General features: G+C 38.9%; 1 protein-coding gene across 1 annotated transcript in view; it reads left to right on the top strand.

Moving 5' to 3' along the window:
- LOC124259811 (band 4.1-like protein 3) overlaps positions 1-18,962 on the top strand; it is an 83,015-nt gene extending 64,053 nt beyond the window's left edge. The window contains exons 11-26 of the mRNA XM_046694014.1: positions 226-323; positions 622-815; positions 1,420-1,529; positions 1,622-1,717; positions 2,404-2,502; positions 3,395-3,460; positions 3,750-3,806; positions 7,132-7,200; positions 8,230-8,304; positions 9,691-9,789; positions 10,912-11,070; positions 11,509-11,691; positions 14,393-14,602; positions 15,759-15,848; positions 16,307-16,413; positions 17,127-18,962. Coding sequence (XP_046549970.1) covers positions 226-323; positions 622-815; positions 1,420-1,529; positions 1,622-1,717; positions 2,404-2,502; positions 3,395-3,460; positions 3,750-3,806; positions 7,132-7,200; positions 8,230-8,304; positions 9,691-9,789; positions 10,912-11,070; positions 11,509-11,691; positions 14,393-14,602; positions 15,759-15,848; positions 16,307-16,413; positions 17,127-17,139 — 1,725 coding nt within the window. The 3' untranslated portion in view covers positions 17,140-18,962. The remainder of the gene's footprint in view (positions 1-225; positions 324-621; positions 816-1,419; positions 1,530-1,621; positions 1,718-2,403; positions 2,503-3,394; positions 3,461-3,749; positions 3,807-7,131; positions 7,201-8,229; positions 8,305-9,690; positions 9,790-10,911; positions 11,071-11,508; positions 11,692-14,392; positions 14,603-15,758; positions 15,849-16,306; positions 16,414-17,126) is intronic.
- The last annotated feature ends 741 nt before the right edge of the window (positions 18,963-19,703 follow it).

Below are 19,703 nucleotides of genomic sequence, written 5' to 3'. Positions count from 1 at the left end.
CTATATGGAGAGCACCATTTCACCTCTTTATGGACAGCTCTTTTATCAAACTCATTTTGTCAACCAGTCTTGCAGTTGCAAGCTACAGATGATGTTGCTGTTGGGTTACTGTTATGACAGATAGTTGTGAATTAGTTTGCCCTGCTTACCTTCCGCAGTGTCTGTTCACACCCTGTAATGTAAATCCACTCCATAATTAATCTGTCATTGTTGATTCCTTTACAGTTTGAGCCTTTCGAGACAACCATCGGTTTTAAACTTGATAATCACAGATTAGCCAAGAGGTTGTGGAAAACATGCGTAGAACACCATGCCTTCTTCAGGTGAGATGAGAATCTTAGTAGTAGTTACTGTGAACACTAATAAATCCATTGTTGCGTTTGGCAGAGAGTGTTTCCTTGATAGTGAAACATATGATAAACCACACAAAGTATTATTGTTGGTCACTGATGTTCACAGAATTTGTAAGTGTACTTACTTATATATTTTCTGCACATATTTCTGTAAACCCTTTATGTTTACAAGGGTAGATTAACGCGTTCTGTACAGGGTGACCAATCCTGGGTAATAGTTTGGTTTGATGTTTCTATGAACTATAGTTTGTTTTATTTACATTTGCAGGTTGCGAGAACCAGAAGCACCCACAAACAGCACAGTATTCCCCCGCCTTGGTTCCAAGTTCCGCTACTCTGGGAGAACATTGTACCAGACACGACAAACGTCAGCACTCCTAGACAGACAACAGCCTTATTTCGACCGTTCCAACCAGAAACGTCACACATATGCAGATCAGAGAACACGCAGTGTAGATGAATGTAAGTTGCCTTTCTTAATCAGTAAGTGGCTTCATTTTGTAAACAAGCATGCTATATAGTTTAATATTTCGTTTGCACATGAATCGCTTTAATTGTGTAGAGTTTGTAGTCAGGGTGGTGGGGTAGCCTTCTGGTTAAACGTGTTCGCTCGTCACACCGAAGACCTGGGTTCGATTCCCCTCATGGGTACAATGTGTGAAGCCCATTTCTGGTGTGTACAGCAGTGATGTTGCTGGAATATTGCTAAAAGTGGCGTAAAACCAAACTCGCTCACTACAGTTTGTAGTCAATTAAGACATGTCTTCTAGTTTTTAACAGTTTTGATAAGCGGTTTTAGTTTGTTTACGCTTAGATTGTTAACCTGGTTGTTAAAGCATGAAGACCAGGATTCAATTCCCCAACAGTGAGTGAAGCCCATTAGACATTATGGTGCAGAATATTAACCAAGAGTGGCCATTAACCATACTCAGTGAAACAGATCAGTAGAAATAGACCTTACGTCATTTTGTATAATCTTGAAGCAAATTTATTAATGTCTCAATGATGAAACGTAACTGCTTTGACTTTTTACTCATCTGTAATTACTTCACTTGTTCTGCTTTAGTGGCTATGCGTCCAAGCTACAGAGAACAATACAAAGACCAATATGGCTACTACCCAGAAGATGCACCAACACTGGAAGGCAGAAGCACCCAGATGATCGTGACCGAGATTTAGACAGGTCGCTCCCAGATGAGAGGGACAGACATGATAAGAAGGGATTTGTCAAGACACCGATCTCAGAACTGGGTCTATCTGGTGTGAAGCCTTATGAAGATGAAGAAGGGGGAACGTTGAAGAAGCGGCCAGAGGAGTACTCAACAGACACAGCAGACAGGCGAGACAAGGCACCTACAGACCAGGTTAGGAGTCATCGAAAACCAGCATTTCGGGGGTGGGGGTTTGTTGTGTGTACAAATAATAATCTGTTATATGCACGAACTTGAATTGGCCAATATTCCTGGATTATCATTATATATTTGTAGGCACTGCAGTGTTATATGTAACTCCACTTGAAATTGATCTGCTGAGTTCAGAGAGCTCAAATCAAAAGCAAGTCACTTTGTTGCAGGAAGCTAGCGCTAATTCAGTGACAGTTAAAGCCTGGAATTGAGTTAGAATTTTTCCAAAGAAAGTACTTATGAAACTGCATAAAAAGATGCTGATATAAATCAGATATGCCTAATTTTTGTCAAACACAGCATGATTATATTAATCAGTAGACCTGTATTGTGCATATTCTATAGGCTCATTTTTGTTAATGTGAATGATATTAATGTTGAATTTGTAAAACATGCAAATACAAATATTTCTGTGTTATAAATCATATTGTAATCAGAGAGGTAAAAACTGTTTCCATTTTTGTAGGATGCTACCATGACGAGTGATCCCAGATATGGTGGTAATGATGTTATGGCAGTGCAGGCAGGCACAGTGGAAGGGCAGTCACCACCCAAAAAGTTATCAAAGGAAGAAGAGAAGGAGAGAAAGAAGAGAGAGAAAGAAGAAGAAAAAAGAAAGAAGGACGAAAAGAAGAGGTTAGGAAAAGGAAGAGAAAGATCGCAAGAAGAAGAAGGGCAAGGACAAAGATCATGAGAAGGTGGCATTAGCAGAGCTTAACAAGTCTGAGGATAGGAGTGATGAACAGGTAAGAGGAAGTGTAGACCAGGGATGGTGAGGCAATAGACTAGGGTTGAGGAAGTGGAGACCTGGGATGGTGAGGCAATAGACTAGGGTTGAGGAAGTGTAGACCTGGGATGGTGAGGTAATAGACTAGGGTTGAGGAAGTGTAGACCCGGGATGGTGAGGTAATAGACTAGGGTTGAGGAAGTGGAGACCTGGGATGGTGGCAATAGGAGGCAATAGACTAGGGTTGAGGAAGTGTAGACCCGGGATGGTGAGGTAATAGACTAGGGTTGAGGAAGTGTAGACCAGGGATGGTGAGGTAATAGACTAGGGTTGAGGAAGTGTAGACCTGGGATGGTGAGGTAATAGACTAGGGTTGAGGAAGTGTAGACCCGGGATGGTGAGGTAATAGACTAGGGTTGAGGAAGTGGAGACCCGGGATGGTGAGGTAATAGACTAGGGTTCCGGTTGATTTGTTGTTTAACACCGCACCCATCAATATTCCAGCTCTATGGCCTCAGTCTGTAAATAATTGAGTCTGGACCAGGCAATCCAGTGATCAACAGCATGAGCATCGATCTATGCAATTGGAATACGATGACATGTGTCAACCAAGTCAGCAAGCCTGATCACCCGATCCCGTTAGTTGCCTCTTACAACAAGCATAGGTTGCTGAAGACCAATTCTGACCCGAATCTTCAAGGGTTACTAGGGTTGAGGAAGTGTATGCAAGGGATGGCAAGGTAGCAGACCAGGGTGGAGGGAATGTAGAAACGGATGGAGTGGTGGTAGACTAAGGCTGGGTGAGTGTAGACCACTGATGTTGAGGTGTTTGATATGATGGTAGATATGGAGGTAATGTATTTTATATTTCATTTGAGTTCAGCTACATTTAGTTTTGGTTTTACCTACAGGGAGCAGATGAAGCAACATTGAAAGCAGACCCAAGACATCAACCAGACAGTTCTGGTCTTGATATGGTAGGATGCAGTTTTTTCACCTCAATGACATTTTACAAATTCTATCAAATATGTTTGTCCAAATCAATACACAAGGTGTTTCGCTCACTTTTTAAGAGGTTTTACCTTTCAATGTCTTAATCATTGTCACTGTCTCTGTCATGAGAGCCATGGACTCACATTTCATCACATTATTATCGATTGCGCTTTGGTTGTTTTTGTGTAAATATCCATCATATCACGCTCTGCAAGCATTGGTTATGTTGCTTGGAGCAAGAAGTTACTGTTGCATGATGGTATTTGTTCACAGGATGAGATAATGTTGGCAGCTAAGATGGGCCAGGATAACAAGTCGCCTGACTCGAAGGTTTTTACTTACTTGTGCTTGTGCTATGTGTGTTGCAACATGCTTCACATCTGCCTCCTTCAATATATAACTTCCTGAAAAATCTTCATGGTTATCCTTTTTCTCTGAATCTAACGGTCTTTGAGGATGGAAATGTGGCAGGTATTTCATTGTATGAAAAATCTTTCATGAATATTTTTTGTCAGTTAAAGCTGGCATTCACCATATGTGGCTGTTTAAGGATCATAAATTGTTCTGAATGTAATACACAAAAATATTGTGTGTGTTATTTAATTATATTCAGGATAGGCGAAGGGAAAAGGATGGTGAGAAGGGCAGTGAATTAGACCCTGAACGGTACCGAGGAAGTTATGGGAGGTACCCAGGGGATGTTGGTCTGGATGGGGAGAGGTACCCACCAGGGAAAGATGGACGGTACGGTACCAGTCCAGGGGATGAGCGATATCCTGGTCAAGATGGAGATGATCGTTACCCTCCTGGCAAAGATGGATATCAATATGGGAAAGATGGTGAAAGATTGCCTTATGGAAAAGATGGCGAAATATTGCCTTATGGGAAAGATGGTGAGAGACTGCCTTATGGTGAAAATGGGGAGAGGTATCCTTATGGAATAGATGGTGAGCGATCACCCTATGGTAAGGATGGCGAGAGGTATCCTTATGGTAAGGATGGAGAAAGATCTCCCTATGGCAAAGATGGCGAGAGAATTCCTTATGGCAAAGACGGCGAGAGATCACCCTATGGAAAAGACGGTGAAAGATTTACTTATGGCAAAGATGGCGAGAGAATTCCTTATGGCAAGGACGGCGAGAGGTCGCCCTATGGAAAGGACGGCGAGAGGTCGCCCTATGGAAAGGACAGCGAGAGGTCACCCTATGGAAAGGATGGCGAGAGGTCGCCCTATGGAAAGGACGGTGAGAGGTCGCCCTATGGAAAAGACGGCGAGAGGTCACCCTATGGAAAAGACGGCGAGATACCCCTATGGTAAAGACGGCGAGAGATACCCCTACGATAAAGATGGTGAGAGATCTCCTGACAGTAGTTTCCCAGGTGATGTTGAACATGATCCCAGTAGATATGGAGGGCTTGGAGCATACCCTGGAGATGCAGACAGAAATCGAGAACGACTCGGCTCGGATGAAGGTGAGGATAAAGATGGCAAGGATAAAGACAAAAAGGGTAAAAAAGGAAAAGAAAAGGACAAGAAGAAAGGAGGGGGTCTGTTTGGGAAGTTTCGCAAATCTGGCCGAGGTGACAAGGATGGAAAGGACAAGGATGGAAAGGACAAGGATGGAAAAGACAAGGATGGAAAGTCACGGGATGGTCGTTATGGACCTGGCGAAGTTCCTGTTGGTGTTGGCTATGGTGGAATTGATCTCGATGAGAAGGTTAACTTCCCAATCAATTTGCTTGACCAAGCTTGAAGCATTGGGAGTAGATTAGCGGCTCACTGCCTGAATCATAGCTCACAGTGGTGTATTTATGCATGGTAGCCATGGCTAGTTTTTTCACCTTTTCATTGTCATATTGTTAACACCATGGGTGTAGTTCATTCATTTGCATAATCTTTCTCACAAGTGAGTCTCACAATCTTGATTGCTAACATTTCGAAGATATACGTTGGTGTATCTCTCTTGCTCCAACCAGGAACCTCCTGTAGAATATGATACTCTTCCAAGAGTACCAGTTTCTGCAATCAAGGCGGTGTTTGACTGGTTAGTCTCGGCATACATTAGTGTGCATCATGAATGGCCATAGATCTAATGTCATGTCTGGTATTAAATGTCACACTTTCTTTGCACTGGCACAACTCCGTACAAATATCACCGATGGTATCACGCTTAACAACTATGCTGTCCCACTGCTACTGACTTCTCTTCTATTTTAGTCTTCGTGACACTGACTTCAGCCAATGCAAAGTTGTCTCCCTTTAGCAAAGCAAGGATTGACAGATTATGGGTTAAATCTCAAATTAGCCCTGATTATGATCCTTGATATGTCTGTCATATCCATGCTAGTCGGTTTCTCCAAAATGGTAAACATCTACTATTTAGGGGATTTCCTCCAACATTGAGCTGTTGTGTAAGAATATGACTGAAATGCTGTAAGATCAAGGTAAAATCCTTTTTCAAATTGACATCAGAACACCCCACCAAATGATTGATGGGTGGTGGAAGAATCTTCATCATCCGTGACCTTGCCTGCTTCTTGAGCTTGTTCTTCATCACTCGGCATAACACTATATCTTTTCTTCGCATTTTCCAGCAGCTTTCAGATTCCTGTAAGGAACTTGCTTGGGTTTTTACCTTTTGCAGTATCTCATTTTATGTGTCTTACATTGATAATTGAAAGTGAATTTAGGAAATGCTTGACATAAATTGGGATCTGCAATGGTTTTGTCAGCTGCTATTACATCCAACTCTACATATAATGACAGTGTGGGAGGAAAAGGGAAAGTGTCATGTATGTTTCCCAAGGGAAATGAAAGCCTATAGCCATGCTGTGTAGCACTTTGTAACACAAAGATGTATCTCTCTCTTTAACATAGAATAAATGTGATGTAGACATTTCTCATGGAGGGATGTTTACTATTACAAATTAACAGGATCATGTTGAGTTCCTTTGATCTTACTGAATGACACGAGCTTACGATTTAAAGATGATGTTGGAAGCAGTTGTGTCAAAGAGGGAGGTACCTCTAAAGGTCAAGACAAAGGAGCTTGATATGGCAATATGTTATTGGCTGAACACCTTACATTAGTCGGAATCTGTCTTATTTTAGTCAAAATCAAATATAGCCACTGACAACAAAAGCTCAAGTGGAGATGTCAGTTGCTCTTGTTCCTTCACAGTGTGAAAAGAATATATAGAGAAACATCCCACACTGAACATTTATGTGAGAATTTTATGTGGGTGACTGTTTTTCAACAATTTAGAATGCATATATTATTACAGGAAAGCTCCACTTGGGCTGTAGTGAAGTGTCTTCATGAACAGCTCACAACACTCTTTTCTCTTTAATACATTTATTTCACATTATTACATGGTGACTATTTGCAGTATTTGCATGTTTATGTACCTTATATATGTTGCATGCCAATAACCTTTTTTCAATTTTAGGATATTCATCTAAGATAAAGCAATGCTTTTGCTCTACAATTTTTATATGTTAAAGACTTGCATAATTATTGCGTGATGCTTTTTGTATATTCTGTTGACAGCTCCTGTGTTATGTGAATATTTCTGACATAATTGTTTGTGTTCATTGATAGAACTGAATGTGGGAGTTCTGTTCTTGTACTCATTCCTGCTTTTGTTGACCCAGGGAAGTCCCTATGGTCCTGGGAGAGAGGCAGGTGGCCGTGATGCCCCAGATAGGGACAGACACCAAAAGGTTTTGCATGATTTTAAGTAGATAGATGTGCAGAGCTTAACCCACTATATCCACATGCCAGCTTATCTTAAGATTAGTTTTTATGCTATTTGGCTTTGGGATAGGCTCATCTCATCATCATTCATCACCAACCACACGGTTGAAGAAACATTCCGGTTCCTACAATTCCCATTTGGTTGTGTTTCATTCTGCGCAAACCTACCAGTATCTCTGATAACATGCTGGGGCGGTGGGGTAGCCTAGTGGTTAAAGCGTTAGCTCTTCACGCCGAAGACCCAGGTTCGATTCCCCACATGGGTACAATGTGTGAAGCCCATTTCCAGTGTCCCCCGCCGTGATATTGCTGGAATATTGCTAAAAGCGGCGTAAAACCATACTCACTCACTCTGATAACATACTTATCTTGTTATATGAACTATTTAAAAGACTGCTTTGGCATTTGGAAAAAAAAATACTTAAAGGCTTCCCAGTTTTGTTATGAACAATGTAGGTTCATTTCACTTTATCTAAACTCTGGTGACTCAAGCAATGACATAGCAAATCTTATGGCTGGATAACCTGCAAGTCAATCAGGATCAAGTTTTCTTGCCCTCGTAATTCATAAGTATTCACCTTCATTTTGAGGATCTGTTAATTATCAAACCACAAGCATAATTGTCAAGCCTATGATGGTCCAGTAGTTTATATATGTATATGAGAACTGCTGATCACAGCATAAAGCTGTATATGTGCCTCAACAGTGTATGCTGTCCTCTCAGTGTGTTATTGCAGCAATACAGTACAGTATATAAAACCCTATCCATTCACTTACTCCATCTCCACCTTCTCCAGCCCTGCCCTCTTGTATTACCTTTCATGGTATACTGTGTGTTCACTCATGATTTTTTAGATGGGTATACCTTTTCCCTCCTCGTTTCTACAGTCATTATTGTGGTCAGGGATTTAGTTTTGTTCTTTTGTGAAAGACTGTTGGGTTCATTTCTACCTGTGCACTTCATTTACACCTCGTTCATTGGTCATCTCTTCCAGAAGGGTAAATCTGATAAGAACAAACGGGCATCTTTTATGGCCAGTTTGTGTGCAGGGAAAAATCCAAAGAAGAAGGTTTGGTTTGCTTGATTGGTTTGGTTGTTGCATCTGGAGTAACATGGCATGGGCTACTGTGTCTAACAGTTGCATGTTGATATGTTCAACTGCTATTCCCATGTCGGCAGCTGGAGGCTGCTGTTCGGATGGATGAGTCTTAATGTGTCACCTGACGAGCTACATTCTGTATGGACGTTTGCATGCCTAGTGCTTAAATGTGTAGGCCAGTGTCTTCATGTCTCCCAGCTCCACCCAGGCCATTTCCACTCCACCCATACCCTTAACTTCCCCTCCCAAAAATTCACCCCCACAAGACACCCCCCCTTATCTCCCCACTTTGGTCACACCCTCCTTTTTCCCCACAAGCTCTAAACTTCACTACCCAGGTCATTTTGACTTTATCCTCTCCCATCCTACACCACCCAGACTGCCACCCACTCCGCCACCCACTCCACCCATACCCTCCCCCACGCTACCCATGCCTATGTCATTCCACCAAGACTCTGTCTGATCCACCCACACACTCCAAAATTAACTTGTTCCTCCACCCACAACCTGCCATTGTTTTACCGTCAATGGCCATTAGTTGACCACCAGCAGCATCCTACTAATGTTGTATGTGGTTTGTGCTTTGGATACAAGTAGACAAATCCTAGCTGGAATTGATGAAGAGGGCTGTTACGCCTTGGCTTCAGGAAGGTAGGATAGTTGTTTGCGCCAGTGTTTCAGTGAGGGCATGCTTGTTAGCGTGTTTGGAGGAACATGCTTTGTTAGTGTGCCATGATGTATGTTGTGTTTGTATGAGAGGTCATTTGTGCTTGCTTCGTTGATGTTACACACTGTTCATAGATCGTCATTGTGAAACAAAATTTTAGACCAGACAAGAAAAATGTTTTAGAAACTAACAAAATGCATGATTAAATCGAGTAATCAGCATGCATTTCAGTTTGGGTTCCATGATAAACAGATAAAACAAAACAAAAAATAATGCATGTACATTTTTCAGACCAATTAAGAACAGAGATGTTGTTTTTTAACAGAATGTTTTCTTGTAGATTTTATCATAAGCACATTATCTTCAATTGTTTTTGGATACATGATATGCAGATAACCAGAAAAAAGGAAATAATCCTTGTACGTTATTGAGGCAAATATGGAATTGAACTCTCACTTTTTAACAGAACATTTTATGTAGCTTTTATCATTTTCCTCCAAAAGAAATTGTGCATTTTTTAAAGACATTTTTTTATTCATGAATATCAAACATATCAATTAAACATTATTTGCTTAAATGTTTCTATAAGATTGTATATTGTAATCTTGAATAAGAGTGTGCAGCACATGTGTGTATACTGTAAGGAAGATGTACGATTGGTTGTATGCAAGACAGCCTATATCCCCCAGGGAGGAGATACAGATTCCGTATCGTCTACTTCATCTCATGCATCTCAGTCTGGCTCTAAACCTGCTGGCAAGACTGAGGAAACAACAGAATCTGAAAAGGTTAGACCACATGTCCGGTGGTGTTGTCTGAATTAATGGCTTCTTGTCAGATTGTCCCCATTGTGTTTTGGCAAACATCCTTCCCCACTACCTGTTGTCGTCTCACCTCCAAAACACAAAGGCAATTTTGCCTGTCAAGTGTTGACTTCTATTGACCAATTGATCATAGTTTATTAAGTATGTTGTTGATGAGTATCATTCCATGAGATTGTTGCACATCTCACCTTCATCTTGTGTTGCACCTGTGATTCATGCATCATTTCATCATCAAATCGTCTTGTTTGCCGACTCATCAATAGTTGTTATTGATTTAATAAATGTTGTGGTTCCAATTGAATTGAGAATGAAGATGAGAATTAATTTCATAGGGCACCAGCAACATCTGTTAAATTATTAACAAAGCTGTAAGAGAAGCTGTCACTTGGACACAACATTTGTAACCGACAAGTTGCATTACTTAGGAAACCCTCACAACAGAAGCTTTAACAGGACTTACCATGTATTTAGTTAACAATCCTTGATGTCTGTCTAAATTTTTAACATGACATTTCCATATGGTTTTAACTTATTATTTCTGTATTCCTCACTTTGTAAATTGCTGATTTTAATGTGACTTATTATCTTTGATCATTTATGTATTTCTTTGACATTGTACTAACGCATTTACTTTCCAGGATAGACCTGTTGTCTGTAATGGAACTGTAAACATCTGACATCAGCTGATGTTAGATATAACACCCATTGTTTGTTACACTCTGACAATCTGCTGATGATTGGTGTGATAATCAGTTATATATTGTCAATCGCCAGGCAAGGGTTTTGTGTAGTGTCACTTCTGGTTTCCTATAGCTAAAAGACTTAGTCATCAGATACAACAGATTTGGTTGTTATATAAAGAACTGAGGGAGCTCTATGCCTTGGCTATCTTACCAGGGACTTATATTTATTTCATCAATGAATGATTAGAATGATCCAAAACAATTTTTTTATTTTTTTAAAAATTACTAATATCCTGAATTTGGACTCCACTAATTTCACTTCTCCCAGCTGGCGTTTGTTCCAATAGATTTCTGTATCTGCTGCTGAAGGACCCTAGTATTAACTGACACCCCTTTATCACAGGGATCTTTCGGACCTGGGGTGGGCGTCGGCCCTGGAGGTTACGGTGGAGTGGGCGTTGGCCCTGGTATGGGCAGAGGAGGACCACTTACAGCAGAACTTGGAGATGAAAGTTTCGTTGATCGCAAGATGGAATTCATCCCTGTTGAACCCCCACACAAGGTTAACATCATCTCCCTATACTAACGTGGCCCAAATTATCAGCCAGCCAGTTAAATACTATTTTGTAACTTGTAGCGAGAAAGGTGTTTATGTTGTCAAGTATAGTGAGCTGGAACTGATGTTTTGGGCTTGTTTGCATGAGTATTTCATCATGGTCAAATATAATATGTTTGTGTGTTGTCTGTGTGTCTTTACAGAACATCAGAATTCATGTTTTAACATTGTCCCTGTCAAACAATTAATACAGTGAAATATGAAAGTAATCTCATTCAGTTTTGCATGTGAATTATAGATGATGTAGATAACCCAAGCCACCAGACGGATTACATAGGCAAGCTGATACACCAAAAATGTTCTGTATAAGGATGTTGATTTCAAGAATGTTTATATCACAAGTGTTTGTCAAATATCTGAACTTATGTTTCTTTTCTTTTTAAGATGCGGGTAGAAACAAATCGTATAAAAACAGGCCTTGACCTCTCTGACGGGTCACCAATGCCATTCTTCAACCCAGCAGCTACCAGCACCACGGGCCGTCCCGGGAAAGTGCCACCACCAGTGCCACCCAAAGGAAAGGGAGGGTACGGAACTGACGACAGGAACCGCGTCAAGTCCGATCATGTAAGACCATGTTGCATTTTATCCACTTGGTTGAGGAGCATTTTCAGTAAGAACTTTTATACTTTAAGAACATTCGTGACACATATCACTTGTGTTTGTTAGAGAGATATATTCATGAACACAAACACATTTGTGTCATTCAGCTTACATGTTGGCTTCAACTGTTCTCAAAAATAGTGAACCATGTTGCATGATTCATTGTACTCATTGCACCACGCATCCAACATTCATCCATCAACTCCTACATTCTGCAGTAAGCTTACCTCCAAGCCTAAGATGGAATGATGTACGTGGTACAAGAATCTAGGAATTATCTGTTAAATCTAAGTTATGCAAGATCATTTGTTTACATGTTATTGTATGAGATTTTACTTCTCAGTATATGCTACAGCTCTTTAAGCATGAATGGTTATGGTTTTCTCCCTTTACTTAGTCTCTCCGGTGCTACAGTGTTCAAAAACTATCAGTGCTTCTGATAACTATGCTGACTAAAATAAAAGAAAGAAATATAAATAAATCTTCATTTCATGTGGCCTCAAATTCACACCATGTTGAAGCTCTGCTCTTAACTTACCTAGGGAAACCCAAAGATTTCAAATTAAAACAATTCCACACTACATGATGTAATCTGGTGATTGTGGTAACAGCCGATGCATACTTTTTGCCTTGTCTCAAATTTTTACATTACTTTTTTAAATTGAACATGAATGCCAAAGTGACATAATCCTAAATTACTAAGTCAACAATTTAGGGGCCCCTAGATTCAAATACCTCAGAAGAAGACTGTGAAAGAGCTGACCTATTGAGTACAGTGTCTCTCTATGTATGGTTTGGCAGTATCATTATGTCGGAAACGTGTGCTGCAGGTTTTGAATATGTGTTATCTAACATTTAACACCACTGTCAGCACCAATAGGTTGCATGAAATCAGGTGAAATCATTCTCATTGCATATATTCTCATAACACCTATATTCAAGGCCCTGTTCCATAAACACTACCATTGACATACCAGTTTGTATTACATGGTGATACTGGTAGTTCTAAATCTTGTGTTATGGAAGAGGGCCATGGCTCAAATTCTTCAACCATCAGCAAGTCTACAACAACCTTGGTGGATGGTTTACAATAATTATTGTTATTCAGACATACACTGATCTTTCTGATCTCAACTTATATTTTAACCATTTATGTATAACATGGACTATTAAGGAATATATTTTTCATTTGTGTATGTGTAGACATACACATTGGGTAAATTATGTTGTTCTCAAACAATAATAACTTTTTAAACTGCTTATTTAATCATTAACACAAGAAGTCATGTACAAGAATGCAAAACCAGTGCTATTAGTATTATTCAGCACAGTAATGTACAGAAGCCCTGCCATGCTATCAGCTGTGTGATCCATTAGTGTTTATGGCTTATTAATATTTTCACTTTTGGGAACATAAATGGAAAAAGCCTCCTTGGTTGGCCTGTCAATTATAATTTATTTTTTCAGGCTTGAAATTGCCTTTAATTTGAAAAAGCATTAACAGTATAAATTTGACCCTGAGGCTCCTTGAAATTTATGTCTATGACTTTGATATTAAGAAAGAACATTGCTGAGGCCTCATTTTGCTGTCATAGCTTTGTTTGATTTTCATGGACTAAAATTGAATGAGTGGGCAGGCTTTGGACTTAGTGATCTTGCCATATGGAGTTTGGAAACCTTGCTTTGTTTTTACATTCAAAAAGGTCAAATAATTGGGGACAGTTTTGTAAAAAGAAATAAAATCAAACTGCCATATGGCGTTGTGTCACTAAAATGTGCCAGAACTCTGCCACTTTGCCAGCTCATTATCAACTTACATTGATATCCTTTATGTCAGTCTTTTTATGCATACTTTCAGCTATCTACTTAAGGCTTGTTTGTGTATGTTATATATGTGTATGTATGTTCTATCACCTAGCTTACTGTATCATGCTCCAATAGCTACCTATCCATCCATCCATTCAATGTTCATCCATCTGAGTCATTAGATATATAAAATGATATATATGTAGACTAGAGACAATATTAGCCATTCCCCTATTCATTGGTGTTATTTGTTATTCCCCACTTGATCCTTCATATAGACAAGCAAGTAGTTACACTGTAGCTATGTATTTAGCCAGCTCTCTGTATCCTAGTGTACAGGTAGGCATCATGCTTCCTGTATTCAGCTGTGCAAACTTAGTGTCTGCTCTTTGGTAGGATATTTGTACTCCATTCTTTCAAATTTTTATGAATTTTCCCAATTGGTTTTATTTTTAAAAATTTGATTTTTTCCAATTGTCCAAGATTTTATTGGCTGTAGGTGGCTGGGACTTTTCATCATAGAACTAATTTTGTGAATTTAGACTTCATTTAGTGCATCATAGAGCTTGAAAACAAATTTCGGTTAATTCTGTTACAAATATCTATTGTGAAATGATGCATGCATTTGGCTTCTTGCATGCATGGATAGGATCTTGATTTGTAGGACTCAAATTACATTCAAACCAAAAATATGCATGTTGGAAATTTAGTATGCATAGTAGTGTATTTTAAGTTTCCTCACCATTTGGCAGTAGCATATCTGTTGTGCATGCATTGTGGTAGCAGCAGCAGCAGCAGCTTTGTTGTCAATGTAATAGTGAGATGTAACTGACGTAGTGTCATTATCTCATTATTATAGCCACCTACAGTCCTTACTGAGAGCGTTAAGTACGACCCCGATGTCGATGACACTCCGGTTTCCACAAAGAATGTCCCCCTCGTGAAAACTGAGACTCGAACTGTAACTTATGAAAAAGAAGGGAACTCACTACCCTCTGAGATGGAGGATGGTTACCTTGTTAGTTCCCAGTCGCATAGCACCAAGACGCAAACTGTCGAAACAACTACAGTAAGTTAGGAATACTATGAATACTCCCGTTGTTGAGGGAAAGCTATTTGTGTGAGGAAAGATCATCAGTTTTGTTACATTTAAAAAATGAAAGTTTAAGTCCACTGTTATCATAAGAGAATTGTTTATTGTTTTATTTTTTTTAGATAGATTTTTTTCATATCTATAAATTTCATAAGTGTGTACATTTTAAGAGATTTACTTTTAATAGAAAAAACTGAAATGTTATTTCCTCACACATTAGTGATATACTCTGGCTAAATACAAGCAAATTTTATGGTATTTAAATTGTGTGAGTGTGTGTTTGGCTAGTTTAGAGGAGTTCAAGAATAGACATACACAGGATTGTCCTAATCCTACAGTAGCACTGTAACAGTGTCACTAGAAGTAGAACAAAGCTACACATTTCAGCTTAGATCTTGTTATGGAAACAAATTTACAAAGTTCATAGTTGTTTCATCGCCTGTTTCAATGCATAGGAGATCCAGCGAAGACAAGCATTTACATTGGAAACACAGCGCAGTAAACATCAGTGGTGTTGGGAGCCTGACATGTTCTCTCATTCTGGTTTTCATGAAACTCCTTTGAACTAACCATGTGTTTGATTCCTGTCTGCCTGTGTTGGTGGTTGTGGCAGGTCTTCCCTCTCCTTCACAACTGCAAAGAAGATAACTCTGTTTCTTGTGTTCTGCATCCTCTGGAACTCAAAAAGTCCTTTCTTTAAGCAATGTTCAGTACAGGGAGTTATATTCCAGGCTAAATATGGTTCAATGAATTTTGTTGATACTGTTTGTATGATAGTTCTTCATTAGTTAGTTGATCTTCAGAATTTCAGAATGAACTTCCTAAATGAACCCATTTGAAGGACTTCTCATTTAAAACGTATGGGAGTCTCATTCCTGAGTTAAAAACACGTGATAATCATTTCTACCTCATAAGTTTCTGTGGGTAAAAGTGTTAAATAGCATAATGGAAAGCTAGATCATTTTAGATATAAGCTGGTGCTGAATATAATGCTTTCTCAAGTCAAGTATATGCCAATCTTGGAGTCAAGGTGCCAAAAAGAGGGAAGACTATACACAATGGTGTTGTGTGTTTGCATGTCTGTGTGTCCAGAGTGTAGCACCTTTAGTCTTATGTATGTCTGGTTTTTCAGTACAAGACCGAGAAGGACGGCATTGTGGAGACACGAGTGGAGAGAAAGGTTGTCATTCAGGGAGATTCCGATGACTTCGATCATGACGAGGTAAGAGCAAAGTTAATATTACCCTCAATGTGCAAATCATAAACCTAGGAAATGTTTTAGTCTGGGGGTTATTTTGTTCAGCAATGGATATTGAGTAAATGGCAGAAGACATCTTGCAAGATATTGATGTCCTCATTCATGTCTTCATACAGCCTTATGATCTTTAGAAGTAAAATCCTTTGATATATTTAAGACCTTCACATCAGCAGACACTATTAATTCAATTCCAGAGTTTAATTCAGACAATAATTTATGTATCATTCTACTAGGACACACCTGGTCATTCCACAGGTTACTTACGTAGACTAGTGGATGTGTTTTACCATCATCCACCATTGTTGCACTCCCACTTTAAGACCCTTCCAATACCACTGATGTACCTTTAAAAGCAACACTGTTTAGTTTGGTTTCCTGTTATGGTGATACTTGTCTTATGTTTGACCTTGTACCTTCTCTAGGCCTTGGCGCAGGCCATTCTGAGCGTGACAGAGCTGGATCCAGATATCTCCGTGGAGAGAATTGAATGCATGAGGCAGATGGAAGAGGTCAATGGAGACAACAGAAAGTATGTTTTTCCCCACAACTCATTAGATTTATTTGATTTAAGTTTGTCACTTTGCCTCTGAAACTGTTATGTTCTTTAGTTGAGTTTAAGCCCCAGCAAGTTCCTAGAAGTTTTGCTTGGAAATGATAAAGGAAAATAATGCTTGTGTAAGGTTTCGCATTATGTTGAATCAAGTGATGATTTTTTCATTTATGCCTTGTTAGAACCTCAGAATACTGTCACAAAACTGTTGCAGTAGTTACAATACCCAACAGGTTTCGTAGGGGTTACAGAATCGTGGCCAAGTGAGGGAATTTTCTCAGACCTAGAATTGTTTAGAAAATAAGACTTAATAAGTTATGGAAGAAGAATACTTTGATGCTTGTAATCCTTTTCTGAATATGCCTGGGCGGTGGGGTAGCCTAGTGGTTAAAGCGTTCGCTCGTAACGCCAAAGACCCGGGTTCGATTCCCCACCTGGGTACAGTGTGTGAAGCCCATTTCTGGTCTCCCCCACCGTGATATAGCTGGAATATGGTTATAAGCTGCATAAAACTGAACTCACTCACTCACTCACTAAATATGCCTAGATGAGAGGGAAAATGAAAAGACCACACTCATATTTTTCCAAAGTCTTTCTGAGTTAACAATAATTATTGCAATTACTGAATACTTTCCAGAGCCTGTCATTGTAACAAGACTGTCGTTTAAGTCATGTGATTGTTTCTTTTGCAGCACAGCAGTGTGAGAGGAAGTGAGTGATATCCCAAGTGCTGAATCTATACTCCATCTCCTCCATTCATCGGGAACAGAAATGACAGACAATAAGCTTGCATTCATGCCATCATCGCTGGATTACCATTCTGTTGTTAAATAGCTTCATTTAATGATTGATTAGTTGCATATTTTGATGGTTTAGATGTCAGATTCAACCCCGTAGGAATGAAATTAGATGCCTTTTAGTTATGATGGAAACTCAGCCTCTTTTTGAAGTTACCAGTCTTAAGTTTAGTTGTTATTTTAATTCATTATATATCTGCTTACGTATGTGATTATTTTCTGATGAGGCTGTTATATTTTTTTGACTGTACATATGGGAAGTAAAATATGCTTGTTCCATTTAATTCATTCATATCTATCATAAAGCTTTTAATCTGTTCATTGTTTTATTACAGTGTTTTTGTCATTCTTTTTATACCAATAATTTCACAATTGAATAATCATGCAAATAATACGAACATCTGTATATTTAGAAAATTGTGAATAAGCTTTGTTTATTTTACCATACTTGCCAAGTTTGTAGACAAATTATGCATTTTCTTATGATCAATACAGGACCAAATGTTTGTATGTACTTTGTGCTGTCATATTTTTGGTGTATTGAAACACATACACACTAATTAGGATGTAATAATTAGTCATATATTTATCCATATAACATGTACAGATGGACGTCCATAGTGTGGAATATTCAGGTTTGTGACTAACCAATTTCATAAAGTTTCTTATTGTTACTGCTGAATGTTATATGACAAAAAGAAATATTTCAAACTCGCTCCTTGTGTACTCAAAGTATATGGAAACCTAGCTTAGGTCTGTTGATTGTAAAGCATATATTGGTTCTTGAAAGTTCTGACATTTTTCAAATTTACTGTCTTTGATATGACTTTTAATGGTGTTTAGTGCCTCTACCCCTTTAAAATTAACACCTTTTGAGATACATATTTCTTTGGAAGTGGAGTGTTTTAAACGTTTTTTCTTGTTCAGTTTGGTGCTAGGTTGTTTGACAAATATTTATGAAATGAAAAATAACTGGCAGTGTTGTGGAGACGATTGCTTCTTCCATTGTTATGATTTTTTCTTTCTTTTTGAAACAACAAATAACTTATGAAATTGTGTGAACAATGTCCTATTTGCAGTATATGAAACTGCAGTGTCCCAAATTGGTATATTCCTCAACTCGAGGGAGTGTATTAGGGAGTAGTCATGTGAACAGAGACAGCCAAGACAAGAGTTGTCATTGGTCGGGAGACAGAACCCAGCCACACATGTGGACCGTCCAGCTGTCCTATCTTTGTGATACTATTAATGTCTGTGGACGTCTTGTATCATCTTACGCCTGCTGTGTATCTGGATTGTGCCCGAGTCTGCATCTAGACTGGGAAATCTCTAGTATGGGCATGTATTTAATGCATCGCTGACTTTCAACATTGCCATGTCTAATGTAATACATTAGCTTTCAGTAAGGGCATTTTCTATGTCAGTCCATAGCTACAAATATGATTTTCGATACAAGGCTCTTTATGACAAAAGCCTGTAAATATGGAATGGTTTTTATGAGTTTTGTTGTGGCAGGTGCTTCTTTACTGAAAGGAAAAATTTGGCATTAGGTGTGAGCATGGAATGGTGGGAGTCTGAGATGCTGGGATTTGTTATAGCTGGTCACGTGCTCACATTGATCATTGCCTTAAGACGCCATATGTTAAACACGCTTTTTAATAGTCAGCAATCAGTCTAGATGGCAATGATACATTTAAATCATGACTTCAGAATAAAACCTCTGTTTCCAAATGATGTCTTTGTTTATTGTGAAAAAAGGCTTTAAAAGGATTCCAAATCTGAACTGCTCATGGATGTTTTGTTTGAAACATGAGTTCACTGATTGGACTACTCCAATAAGGGAATGTGGATTTGAACAGGACAGTCACCACCTACACAGCCACATGCTGTTCCTTGTGACGTATTTTTTCACAAGTTCATCCTGCTTCATTTTGCAGACAATGTCCGGAAGTCTGCTGGTTTGGAATACATATTCCAAGGGTGTCAGTATCCCAGTGGTGTCAAATAATGGAACAAATTTAAGAAAATTTGAAAGTGTGTGTTGCTCTTAAAAGTACCCTGTTAAGTCGTATTCTAGTTTTATTACAGTCGTTAATTTCTGCTTTGTTTAGGAATAAGTATGAATAAGCCCAAGAATACAGGATACACACAGAAATGTAAATGTTTCAGGTGGTAATAACTCCAATACAGCATGATACATGTCAAAATAGAATTCGCGTATGAAGTCTTTGAGAGGCACTGTTCTGCAATGGACAAATTGAAGCCAGGATTTAATCAGGTCAGTAGTCTTGATAGAGCTTGTTTGGAAGCTTTCTGTTCAAGTAACATCCAGTAGTGATCTCTACAAGATACATTTACATATACATTTGGATATAACCTGATATGTTAAACAATATGCACTTGCCAAATATAAAAATAATCTAAAACAGGCTGTCTGTCGTTAATCTGTCATACCATCACATTAATTACAGT

The sequence above is a fragment of the Haliotis rubra genome, unplaced genomic scaffold, assembly GCF_003918875.1.
Source record: "Haliotis rubra isolate DU_JTF1 unplaced genomic scaffold, ASM391887v1 Scf739, whole genome shotgun sequence".
Lineage (NCBI taxonomy): Eukaryota > Metazoa > Mollusca > Gastropoda > Lepetellida > Haliotidae > Haliotis > Haliotis rubra.
This window is presented reverse-complemented; position numbering and strand designations above follow the sequence as displayed.